Genomic DNA, 13,555 nt, shown 5'->3' with positions numbered 1-13,555 from the left:
TATTTCGTCAAAGATCAGCGCTCTTGGATGTTACGTTAAACTTAATGGGATTAATGTCTTGTCACATCGTGTGAACACTTGGAAAGAGGAATGTAAACACTCGTTTTTTTTTCTGGAGCTATATCTCTTATCAGAATGCGAAAACAACGTGGAACTGCAGGTAAGCACCGCAGCTTTTAAATGTGGACATTGATCATTTATTTAATCGCGACGTGACTATTAAAACATGTTATGAGAATATCGCCACTGGTATATTTATAAGCAGCATGCAAAAACATCTCTCTGACACTTATAAAAAACCGTTTTATATAGTACTGAAAAGAACAAAGTTTAATAATAATAGAGTGCTCGTATCACGTTAAGAGTAAATGGGAAACCAATAGTAACATTATATAAGTATAGTTTTATTAACTTTTACCTCGCGCCAAAACAATAACAACACAAAAGACACTAAATATGAATAAGAAAACAAGTAATAGTTTTATCATGACACCAAAAACTGCTGATTTGATCTCATTTTGACCATCAAAAACAAACAAGGCGAATATCAGAGCCAGGGAATCCCTGTCAGAGATGTAGCCCAGAGAGGGCGGTGGTCAGCGGGGCGAGTGAACACTGACGTCCGCTCATGCTTTGGTTCTCATACGTACCGAATCTCACTAAGGAAACGTTCAAACAGGCGATATCTTTACTAATCGACTGTAGATTTAAATATAATAAATATATATTCTAGACTGAACTAATCTTAAAACTACACTTTGTGACCAAGAAATATAATAGAATATAATATAAAGTAACGGCTTTTCCGTCCATTGAGTTATCATGAGATTCAAAGCAGCTGAAAGTGTTACCTGTCATTCTGGCCGCCCTCAAATCCGTGGCGGAAGAAGTAGTTCTCAAACAAAGAGGCTTTTAAAATAACTCCGTTGTTGTTTTCTAGTTTTCGTTTTTCAAACGGTTGTTTAAAAGCAATATCGATCTCGGAGTCGTGTGATATAGCTCTATATCATCACGGCTGTGATTGCCTCCGGCACTCGGCCTACGGCCTCGTGCCTCTGGCCTAATCACAGCCGTGATGATATAGAGCTATATCACACTCCTACTCGAGCAATATTGCTTAAATATATATGCTTCAAGAGAGATTTTGCAAGGCCAGGACAAACATGACATTTAAAATATGAAACATGTATAAAATATGAAATGAAATCTCTTTTTGCTGTGTTCAGGGAAGCATAACTTGCATTCTTAACTATTTTAATACTTAAAAACAGAGATATGTCTTGCAGACATTAGTTTTTTTGCACAGTGCCTTGACAGAGATAAAAACTGTACATGCACTGCAAAAAAAAGATTTTCAAGAAAAAAAAATTTAGTAAAAATATCTGAAAATTCTTAAATTAAGATGCTTTTTCTTAATGAGCAAAATGACCCAAGAAAATAAGTCTAGTTTTCAGACGAAACATATAAAATTTAAGTGATTTTGTGCATAAAATGATCAAAAATATCTGCCAATGGGGTAAACAAATTTTTCTTGAATTTTTCGTAAATTTAGTGTTTGAGAAAAATTTTCAAGATTTTTTGTCTTACCCCATTGGCAGATTTTTTCATCAAGAAAAAGCATCCCAATTCAAGATTTTTTGACACTTTTACTGAAAACGAGACAAAAATAGTAAGACATTTTTTTCTTGAAAATATTTTTTTGCAGCAAACACACTGCAAAAAATTACTTTCTTACTTAGTATTTTTTCTTGTTTTCAGTAAAAATATTTAAAAATTCTTAAATTAAGATGTATTTTCTTAATAAGCAAAATGACCTAGGAAAATAGTCTTGTTTTTTAAACAAAAAATAAGTAAATTAGTGCTTAAAACAAGCAAAAAAATGAAAACATTTCTTGAAATAAGTTAACTTTTTTACTTTTTTAACTTTTTTTACACTTAATTCAAGAAAAATGTTCTTATTCTATTGGCAGATTTTTTTGCTTGTTTTAAGCACAAATTCGCTTAAATTTTATATTTTTTGTCTAAAAACTAGACGTATTTTCCTAGGTCATTTTGCTCATCAAGAAAATACTTCTTAATTTAAGAATTTTTAGATATTTTTTACTGAAAACAAGACTAAGAAAGTCATTTTTTGCAGTGCATCATTTTGTCAGACATGCGGCTTAATACCGAGCCCTTTAGGTGACATTGGAGAAAAAAAATCTAAAGTTTAGTTTCATGTGCTCACGCGAAACATTCATGTGCAGAATATATTTTTAAAGTTTAGGTTTGTGTGCACACGTGAATCTTTCGCGTGCGCACGTCAATCTATCGCGTGTGCACGTCAATCTATAGCATGCGAAACTAAACTTTATTTAATTTTGCTCCATGTACCCTTAGGGGCTCCGTAGCTTTAAGAGTACTGTCTTAAACATTTCTAATTACAAAGAAAAAAATTTAGTTTTAGAAGAAATTTTCTTTATATTTGTAACATTTTTCTCTGAATTTTATTTTTATCTATAACATTCTCTCAATTCTGGCAAGACACATTTGTACCTGTAGTCTCAAGAGTTCATGAACGTCAATGATGTTAAACAACTTAAAACAGCATAGCTTAGCTGGACATTCAAATTGCATTTAAAACAGCTTGACACCACACAGAGGAATGAAACAGACAGCAGGGGTCAAAAGATAAGTTTGTAAAAGGTTTTAAAAAACATTTTTAAATTGTGCTGAAACAAGCGACTGACAGGAGATTAACAGGTGTTCATCTAGCTAGCACATATTCACAGTCAAACAATCATTTATACATAAAGCAGACAATAATGTGTATCTATAGTGCCTGCCCTGCACTATGAGCATCACTTCATCTGCAGACCAAAGAAGTGCTGCTGATGCAAAAGATGCTGTTGCTGTGGTAACAGTCATGATGTGTTTAGGCATCAGCGATGATGAGGAATGCTTTTGATGCTCGAGTTCAATAAAGAGAAAATTTGATTCCTCATGTCATGTATTTTTTTAATATAGCTGTGTGTTTATCATCATTAGACAGCACTGAATGTGGCTCATCCAATATTGATGTTATAGTTTAATAAATCAGCAATATATGGGCCACAGGGATTTCAACATTCGGTTACATGATGAAGTTTAGCAGTTTTTATTTTTCACTGTTCCATATAAAGCAAATGACATTTGAGTCCATTAAATGGGGAAGAAGTGAACGAAAACTCTGTGTATTCATACCATGCGTCAGATCATAGGCGCCAATCCCCTGTGTGCCCCGGGGCTTGAGCATCCACCAAAGTGGCCGAGCATACACGCAAAATGGCAGATATGCTCATTTAATTTGAATTAAAAACGCTTTGGAAATTGGGAGCCTCTCTGATTGGTGGATCTCACGAATAAGGGACATTTTACATTTCGCATCTAACCACGTCGCTTTCCTCCTTTCCAAAGTGCTTGGGCGCTCCCGTAGCATCTGCTGTTGCTAAGCAACCTATGCGTTGTGTGACATTGTGCCAAGCACCCACTGGTGGAAAAAGAAATTGGTGCCTATGTGTCAGTACAGCTCATGTATTTCCAAAAATGCTTGTAATTCACTACCATTAACCTGGCAAACGCAGATCATGTCTTACCTCTCTGATGATGTTGTCTCTTCTCCATCCAGCAGTCAGAAGAGAATTTCAATCCTAACTGTTCGTTCTGGAGTTACTCGAAGCGGAGCATGACGGGTTTCTGGTCCACACAGGACTGCCGGCTGCTCGGGACCAACCGTACGCACACCACCTGTTCGTGTACACACCTGACAAACTTCGCTGTACTCATGGCTCATGTGGATGTACAGGTAAATTACACACACTAATCTGAGATATAAACCACACATCACTTGTAGCTCAACTTGTAGAGCATTGCATTAGCAGTCTAATGATGCGTACACACTAGATTACTCGCGGGATTTAACTTTGTGAATGCAAATTTTCGCTCAAGTTAAATATTTTCAACTTGCGCGAATACCGTGTGTTTTTGCGCCAATCACAACCGCCCAATTTGCGTCATTCGCATACCCCGCACAGGTTAGCGTCTTTTCATGTCTTTGCATCGAATTTGAATGTAATGTGCTCACGCAAATTGTTGAATTCGCGTTTATGTGTGTACGCCCCATTAAATGTCTTATTGTAATACAAGTCTAAAATGATACACCTGATATATTATTAACCCTAAAACACATTTTTACTCCCAAAGCTTCAAAAACCGAAGCATTGTGACACGCATTTTGCATTCTGGAATGGCACAGCAACAGATTCAAGAGGATCTCCGTTTGTTTAAGTGTTGACATGTTTAGAGCCAACTATCCCAATATTAACATCAGGTTTAATGGGACAGAAAATAACTCTGTGTCCCTGTTGTGCAGTGAAGTTTGTAACGGCCGCAGTAAACCTGAACTAAACACTTGCAACCTACAGGCCGAGTATTTGCTTTGACTTAACCCACATGAAATATTGTGTTTACTATAGTAAACTGTAATAAATTGAAGTATACTATGATAGTTATACTATAGTTTACTAAATAATAGTATACTAAAGTGTTTAGTGTAGTATACTGTAGTAAAGCGATATACTGTTGTATATACTTTAATATTTACTATAGTGAGGTACTACAGCTTACTATAGTAAATATTAAACAATTTCTCCTATAGGAATGGCTCACTATCGCCACCTCTGTTTAAAACAAAAAACTGCAGGTTGTATCTTTTTGTTTGTTGAAAACGGCTGACTTTCCAGTGAAATGTGACCCAACAGATCAACTTACAAATCATTTTATAACTTCACCATTGGGAATCACGAAAAAGGAAGGAGACCAAAGGAGATCACTTGTTTAATAACTTGTTTATAAACAAACATACTAGTTTTGGTCAAACCCTTAAATGGTCCCATACAAATATATAAAAAATATATAAATATATTTTTTAAATGTGATTTTATATATATTTAAAAATATACAAAAAATTATGTACTGAAATATATTTTAAATATGTTTACAAAAATGTAATTTTAACTTGATAATTTGTTATATAAGAGGTCATCATACTTAAATGAACATCCTGCAAGTTTCAGAACTGAAAACGTCCGTGATACTGAAATATAACAGTTTTTGGCACCAAGCCAGTATTACGACCGAGTGTGGAATTCTAAGAAATATGATGTCAAAGTAGAATTGAAGCACCTCCCGAATCCAAATACAATGACCACTTTTGTAGCCCCGCCCACAGCTTCGCGTGACATACATGTGTCTCAACAATCAGTAAACATGTCTTGCCAAATGTAACCAAAATGACTTTTAAATTAATTTTTTCTGAGAGACTTTAATTTTGACGCGGTGATCTGTTATTGAAGCGTAACCATTGAAACACATTTTCGGTTGTGGAAGAACCGTCTATGGAAAGAACACAGACGCTGGATAACGGAGGCTCAGAACATAACATTAGGAATGCGTGGATAAAGTTTGTTTTTAAGAAGTTCCAGCTGACGTGGGGAGTGTTTGTTAACTTTGTGTACACGGATTCATTTGTAAAGAAATCGATGCTGGATTTGCAGAGAGACTGTGATTAAAAACACCACTAATATTGGATCTGACAAAAATGACACAGCAGTATACACAGTGATACACATTTAACTTTATTTAAGTTACTGCGTTTCACTATTGCTTTTTTTAGAAGAGATTGCTTGATATGTCTGTTGTAACATCCGTGTCTAAACACATATGTTACTGTTTTAATTTACTTAAAACATTAAACAATTAATAAAGGTACAACACTTAACAATACGACTGTAATATATCAATAGAAATATACAAAGTTAGTGATAAAGGAGGACTTACCAGCCACAATTTAGATTCTGATGCCCGCTTACTGTGTTGTATACGGTAATTTAGGCAAGTTGCATACTGAGTTGCAGTGTTCGGCTGCTATTTTTACACATTAATGTTTTTAAAACATTTCCCCACATGTAATGACGGGGAATGAAGCTGTCCAATCATAGCAGTGGGCATTTACATCCAGGTCTTCAATGCGGCCCGCCCCTTCAAACGAACCATTTCTCCAGAGAGCCACTAATCCATGTTCCAAAATAGCCTATTACTTATTGCTTTTGATGTTTTTGAATGTAAAAACCATGCGAACATCATAAGTAGACATCAGACAACAGTATAAAACAATAAAATCCACAAATTCACCGCCCCTTTAAGCATTTATATTCACATGGCATTGGAAGAAAAACTTTGTATGTTAAAAAAACTGTAAACATAACATGTTTGAAAAGGTTAAAATTAAATATATTTTCAACTTCAAAAAATATACTTATAATTTTATACATTTTATACAAACTTTGATATTTGGCCCAGGAAAAATATATTTTTTGGCATATGGATTGTAAAATAAGAAATTTATTTATTGCCCCTGAAATACATTTTAAAATATATTCTCATACTGTATATGGTTAAAACCTAAATATATTTTCAACTGCAAAAATATATATTATACTTTATACATATGTATACATTATATACTTTATTTTATACAAACTTTGATATTTTGTCCAGAAAAAAAAAATATATATATATATATCGAAAAATCTCAAAATCGGCAAAATGGACATACGTGGTTTTCATCGGACAGCGACGATATATATATATTTGTCGTATGTATTGTAAATTTAGAATTGTATTTCTTAACCCTGAAATACATTTTGAAATATATTCTCATATATAAAGGGTAAAAATATGTTTAATAAAGCTTTACTTTCAACAAAATGTATTTAGCACATATTTAAAACATACAATTTTTGCTGTATGGGCTTAACAGGTTATATGTGTCTATTAAATTGCTGTCAGTAATAAGACTATGCCTTTAGTTATCATTTCTGTTATGAGAAGCATGTGTGGTGGCTGTAAGGACTGATGTGTGAGGTTGTGTTGATTATTTATTGTGTGGCCATGACTCCAGACTGTGAGGCGGATTGTTGGAGATCAGCAGGTGGGTGGTCTTTATCTCACCATATGAGCACTGATTCCCCGCAGAGCGAGTTAATGCAATGAACGAGCACGCCGTGTGTTTATCAGACTGCATTGTTAGCGTTGCTCTTTCTTCTCTTTGTCTGCATGTTGTGTTTCTGTGGAAAGGCCAACACGATCCATCTGACAATCCGGCGTGGCCGCCCATAAATTGCATCGGAGCTTTATTTCCAAACCGATCACCTTTGAGTGCGGTGCGTTTTTATTTTGCCGTCGCAATGTGTGTGTCGGACAGTCGGTGTGGCCGTGCGCGCCATTGTTGCTTTTTTGTGTGTCGGGCAGGCGAGGGACCACAAACTGGGCCTCAGCCAGGTGCATGCAGTCTAAAAGCTTCATTTGCATTTTCCATTCAGAACCGAAGTTCAGTTTTACCTAGAGAGAAACAACAGAAGAACAATTGACAGGAGACCGAAAATAAAAATCACATTTTTACAGATGAAAGAATGGCCTCACTGTGTGTTGTGCGTCAACGCGGCAATGATTCTCCGGAGAGAGACAGAAGGGCGTTTTGAATAGCAAAGTGAGATGGAGAACAACAGGCCTCCTTCAGGTCCTGTTGTGGGAGAAATAAGCTTGCTCTCCTAGATTTCATGCACACCGTGTTAGTCACGTTAAGTACCAACAGATGGACACACACCCACATCAGGGTTAGCCACACCTACACATATATTTTTTGAAAAGGTTATAGGTGGGTTCAGCCCTTTACAACCATACAGATGGGTTTCATTCATTAACCTATCCATCCACTCACTTATATAAATGTCCTTCTGCTCAGTTTCACCCTCAGAGCGTTGAGAGCTTATGTGTATGATGAGTGTCTGTGCCACAGCTGAATGAGAGCGAGAGAGAGAGAGAGAGAGAGAGAGAGAGAGAGAGAGAGAGAGAGAGAGAGAGAGAGAGAGAGAGAGAGAGAGGTGTGTCAGTGGAATCTGTATTCATCTACAGATTGACATGGAGAGAGAGAGAGAAAGATGATGAGTCTGGGGACAATGTTAGGCATTTGTCATCCATCAATCCTACAGGAGAGAGAGAGAGGAAACTGGTCACCATGGTTACCCCACGCTCTCATTACACAGGTGTGTGTCAGCCGTGAGGAATCAGACAGAATTATGGGCGTTACTTTTAGAAACAGAGGGGTGAACGAATTCAGACAATGACTACTACATAACTTATCGTAAATGTCTTGAAACTATGTTTCTGTGAAGAAAGTGAGAACTTTAGGTGTCTGGCTTGTATATACACGGAATAAAATTATTAACGCAACACTTTTGCTTTTGCCCCCATTTTTCATCAGCTGATCTCAAAGATCTAAGACTTTTCTATGTACACAAAAGCCCTATTTCGCGAATGAGGCGTTTAGCACAGTGCGGTAGACACGATTCCGCCTAATCCGCGTATCTAGTTCGCACGAATTACGCAAATTGAGGGAGTTGAAAAATCTAAACTTTGGCGGAAAAACGAGCTGCGTTAACCAATTAGGAGCTTGCTCTAGTAGTGACATGAATACAGGAAGTGAGCAGAGTGGCAAGAAGCCCCTCCCATGACACGAATTTCCGTGTGAATGTCTCAAATTACTAGAATTTCATGAGTGAATGAAGCGAGTTAACTCAAAATGTTCAAATAAATAAATAAAGCGTTTTTGCCGCATCTGGTGTGAACGCCACAGTAAGGGCAAGATTTACTAACAGCGTGCGCCTTCACAAACCATCATTTGTCGTTAAATAATGACTGTCAGGATATACTAAAGACGCGCAGTGGATAATTAGCGATGAAAAGGTGTGGTCTAGTTATTTTTGACACTGACCTTATTGCAAATGCATTTCTAGGAGTTTTTTGCACCATTATTTAACGGCAAAAAAACATTTCTAAAATAATTTTGTGGTTGAAATGGCTGAAATTGTAGCTGATGGAAGAGACACCAGAGAGCGCGTAGTACAAGGCAGAGGATTTTTAAACATGTAAGGGGCGGGACACAGCAAAGCTTTTTTACGCGGCTGAAAACGCCTGGAGGATGCCGAATCCCAGCTGTTTTTTCAGCTGAGCACCACCTTTTTTTTCCAGCTGAGCACTTTGGTAGCTGTGATACTTGGGCTGTGAGCCAGTTGGTTGTTGTGATATTTGCCCTGCCCCTCCTCCATTGTGATTGGTCGGCTGTGTGAGAACTGACATTGACGAGTGGAGCTTTTCAAACAAAATTGAATCTGTTTTAGCCCTCGACGCTGAGTGTGGACAAACTGCTGAGCACCGGCTTTAAACAAGGAAAAAATCTCCCAGCGGCATGAAAACATACGCGATATTTGTCAATAACGTGATATTTGTCAGCTCTGTCAAGGGTTGTGTGCCTAAGATGCGGTCATAGTTCGGGATGCAAATGTTATGTAGAGCTTGGAGAAAATCGCTTTGTTACTTTCGCCCCGCGTTACTTTTGCCCCGGTTCTCCCCTACATCATGGAAGCAAATGAAAAACTCATAAAAATGGGGCAAAAAACAAAAGTATTGCTTTTATAATTGTGTCCAATGTAGTTAAAAAGAAGGACTTGAGAGACTTGGATTATTAACCTCCAAAACACAAAAATCTACATATACCTACATTTGTATTGCATTTGAGTGCTTGAATTAAACATGTTTAGTTAATTGAACAACAATCCTGCTCTTTGTGTTTCTCTATGTTTAAGTTGTGTATGTGTGTGTGCTTATAGACACATAGATTTACTTTAGGCGAGCGTCGACTCTATAAAGTCTGAGGACTAACTGTGAAATCTGCTGAGCAGGGCTTTAAGAGTTGATTTACTTACAGCACAACACACGCACACACACACATACACAAACTATACTGTACTGGAGATATAGCGCTCAGGGGTGAATGAGCCTCAAGAAGACTTATGTGTTATGTGCACAACGGCCCTTCGGGGCACGCACACATACACACACACACACGTACACAAACACACACAGGTTGTGTACCTATGCGCTACTCTTAAATATTCATGAGCCGTGTTTTCAGAAATGCTGAGATCCGGTCTTACCAACTCAAAGTCTTTTGGGATGCGTCCTATATCAGCTGTTTTCTTTTCCCTTGGTTGTATGCTCTCTGTAGGGACCCTACGGAGGGAGTCCGGCGGGAAATCAATGACAGGATCTGAGAATTCATACCGCACCGCACTCATAAATCATACTCGCTGTCACACACTGTGACTATGTTTAAAAGAAACAGCAAATCTTGTACACGAGGTGAAATACTATTGTGTTGGGCAACCTACTTTAAAAGCAAAGGGACGGCCAACAACCTATAGTATTAAAAGCTATGGTTAGGTGTGACGTTTGATTCTCTCTCTTTCTGTAGCCGGCAGATCCTGTGCACGATCTGTTGTTGGACGTCATCACATGGGTGGGCATCCTGCTGTCTCTGGTGTGTCTGCTCGTCTGTATCTTCACCTTCTGCTTCTTCCGTGGCCTCCAGAGCGATCGCAACACCATTCACAAGAACCTGTGCATCTCGCTCTTCATCGCTGAAACGCTCTTCCTCACAGGCATCAACCGCGTAGACCAGCCTGTACGTCCTTCTTCATCCCTACACCCTACTCTTCACATTAATCTTGAACACCTACAACCCTAGACACTAGTACACTACACACTAACACCCTAGATACTAGTACACTACACACTCAGCACGGTTTCAACGTGGACAAGGTTGACTTTAAGAAAGGCTGAATGTGTCTTATAAAAGTTTAATGTGTGTGTGACTCCAGTGCAGGGACATCATACATGATTAATAATCTTTAAATTCGATTATTTCATATTTTTCAATTATCTAGACAGGTGCTTGAGGTCACTGAACAGCATCCATCAATGTCAACATCACACAGCACATCCAGAGAGAGAGAGAGAGAGAGAGAGAGAGAGAGAGTCTGAGTAAAGCCAAATGCGAACGAAACATGACATTTAGAGATAGATTTTGGGTTTGACATTATATTTGATAGCTTTAAATTAGGGCTGTCAAAAGATAATCACGATTAATCGCATACAAAATAAAAGTTTGTGTTTGCATAATATATGTGTGTTTACTGTGTGCGTATATAAATACACACATACATGCATGAATTTAAGAAAAATGTTATTTAGGTAAATTTTTATTTATATTTATATTAGTGCACACACATCAATTATGCAAAAAATATATTTTGTATGCGATTAATCGCGATTAATCATTTGACAGCCCTACTTTAAATAAAGCATCAAAAAAAGACAATGCAAGATGAGACAATGCATAGTTTTGCAGGTAATGGGTAAATGTAGCTCAAAGTATTTCACACATTGATGACGAGTGGCGCATCATTTGTGTTTCAGATCGCCTGTGCCGTCTTCGCGGCTCTTCTGCATTTCTTCTTCCTGTCTGCGTTCACGTGGATGTTTCTGGAAGGCGTTCAGCTTTACATTATGTTGGTGGAGGTGTTTGAGAGCGAACACTCGCGTAAGCGGTATTTCTACCTGGCCGGATACGGCATTCCCGCCCTCATCGTGGCCGTTTCAGCTGCTGTGGATTATCAGAGCTATGGGACGGACAGAGTGTAAGTCTTGTGTGTGCGCGCAGGGTTCAATTTTAGTCTAATGTTGCGGAAATTAAAGCTTGAATAATTGAAGAAACTCTCATGTATCACCCAGAAGAACATTGGAGACAACCCGCAGTCTTAATTCCTGTGTGTCTTTGCATGTGTGTGTGTTTGTTTTTGTATGTGATTCATGAATCTCTCTTCTGTGTTTAGGTGCTGGTTGAGGTTGGACACTTATTTCATCTGGAGTTTTATAGGTCCAGCCACACTCATCATCATGGTAAGCAGAGGCGATCATTGAGTCTCCAGATGTTATTCTAAAACGTAACACTTTATACTTTACATAAGAGATACTTTCATATAAACCCTACACCTCATACAGGACTCCCTAAACTCGTATCAGATGTGTAAATATTGCATGCAGAAACTGAAAGATTTTTCTCGCTGTTCAGTGGTGGCAGTGGAAAGAGTTATATGAAGAGGAAGCACACGATATTAAGAACCAAACAGATTAATCCAGCAAATGTGTGCTAATGTGGAATGTTTGTAATCATCTGTTATGTGATGCCATATTTTGTGACCCTACAAGTATTCGACTTATGAGCACAACTAACTCAATTTAATCCTGTACCTCTTTTTTTTGCAGCTGAATGTGATCTTTTTGGGAATCGCTCTCTACAAGATGTTCCACCACACCGCCATCCTAAAGCCTGACTCTGGTTGCCTTGATAACATCAAGTAAGCTTGACAGATGATCTTTGAGTGGTGGAGCCTGACCTGTGGGTCTTGTAAGGGGCAGCAACTAGTGGTAGGGTTTCTGATGGGTGTCGTATGGGAGGGATCTGTGAGAGGTGGAGTTTGATGGGTGGGGCCAGATAGAAGTGGAGTAACATATTCTGATGTGTGGGGTCTGTGATGTGTGGGGTCTGAGAGAGTTTGAGTTTGATGGGTGGAGTCTGATGGGATCTGTGAAGGGTGGAGTTTGAAGCGTGGAGCCAGATAGAGGTGGAGTCTAATGGGTGGGGTCTGTGAGAGGTGGAGTCAAATGGGTGGGGTCTGTGAAGGGTGGAGTCTGAAGCATGGAGCCAGATAGAGGTGGAGTCTGATGCGTGTGGTCAGCGATGGTTGGAGTCTGGAGAGGGGGATCTGTGAGAGGTGGAATTTAATGGGTGGAGTCTGGGAGAGGTGGAGTCTAATGGGGTCTGTGAAGGGTGGAGTCTGAAGCGTGGAACCAGATAGAGGTGGAGTCTAATAGGTGTGGTCTGTAAGGGGTGGAGTCTATGAGAAGTGGAGTCTGATGCTTGGGGTCAGCGATGGGTGGAGTCTGTAGAGGGGGATGTCTGAGAGTTGGAATCTGATTGGCGGAGTCTGGGAGAGGTGGAGTCTAATGGGGTCTGTCAGGGGTGGAGTCTTAAGCTAGATGGAGGTGGAGTTTAATGGCTGGGGCCTGGGAGAGGTGAAGCCTGATGTTTGGGGTCTGTGATGGGTGGAGTCAGTGAGAAGTGTAGTCTATAGGTGTGTTCGACTTCATGTGGTGACATATGAGAGGTGGATTCTGATGCGTGGGGTCTGTGATGGGTGGAGTCAGTGAGAAGTGTAGTCTATAGATGTGTTCGACTTCTTGTGGTGACATATGAGAGGTGGATTCTGATGGCTGGGGTCTATGATGGGTGAAGCCAGTAAGAGGGGGAATCTGATGGGTGGGGTCTGTGGTTGGGTCAATAGGTGTGCTGGAGATGTGGTGCCATAAGAGCTGACAGGTGCATGGCATTAAAGTATCACATGATACGAAAGCAGACTCCTTTATATGATTTCTTAAATCATTCTCATGGGACTTTGATGTCATCCGCCTGACGGTTCTTGCGGCGCTGCATGAAGTCTGAAGAGGGGGATCTCTGAGAGTTGGAATCTGATTGGCGGAGTCTGGGAGAGGTGGAGTCTAATGGGGTCTGTGAGGG

General features: G+C 39.0%; 1 protein-coding gene across 20 annotated transcripts in view; it reads left to right on the top strand.

Moving 5' to 3' along the window:
• The window catches only part of LOC129416326 (adhesion G protein-coupled receptor L3), a 223,872-nt gene that overhangs the window by 185,323 nt on the left and 24,994 nt on the right, over positions 1-13,555 (top strand). For 13 of the 20 annotated variants that reach the window (XM_073858886.1, XM_073858895.1, XM_073858894.1 and 10 more), the window contains 5 exons: positions 3,647-3,823; positions 10,391-10,600; positions 11,395-11,615; positions 11,811-11,877; positions 12,244-12,335. In XM_073858886.1, the coding sequence (XP_073714987.1) occupies positions 3,647-3,823; positions 10,391-10,600; positions 11,395-11,615; positions 11,811-11,877; positions 12,244-12,335 (767 nt within the window). The remainder of the gene's footprint in view (positions 1-3,646; positions 3,824-10,390; positions 10,601-11,394; positions 11,616-11,810; positions 11,878-12,243; positions 12,336-13,555) is intronic. The other 7 variants (XM_073858898.1, XM_073858900.1, XM_073858897.1 and 4 more) reach the window with 1 other exon arrangement.

The sequence above is a fragment of the Misgurnus anguillicaudatus genome, chromosome 21 (assembly GCF_027580225.2).
Source record: "Misgurnus anguillicaudatus chromosome 21, ASM2758022v2, whole genome shotgun sequence".
Lineage (NCBI taxonomy): Eukaryota > Metazoa > Chordata > Actinopteri > Cypriniformes > Cobitidae > Misgurnus > Misgurnus anguillicaudatus.
This window is presented reverse-complemented; position numbering and strand designations above follow the sequence as displayed.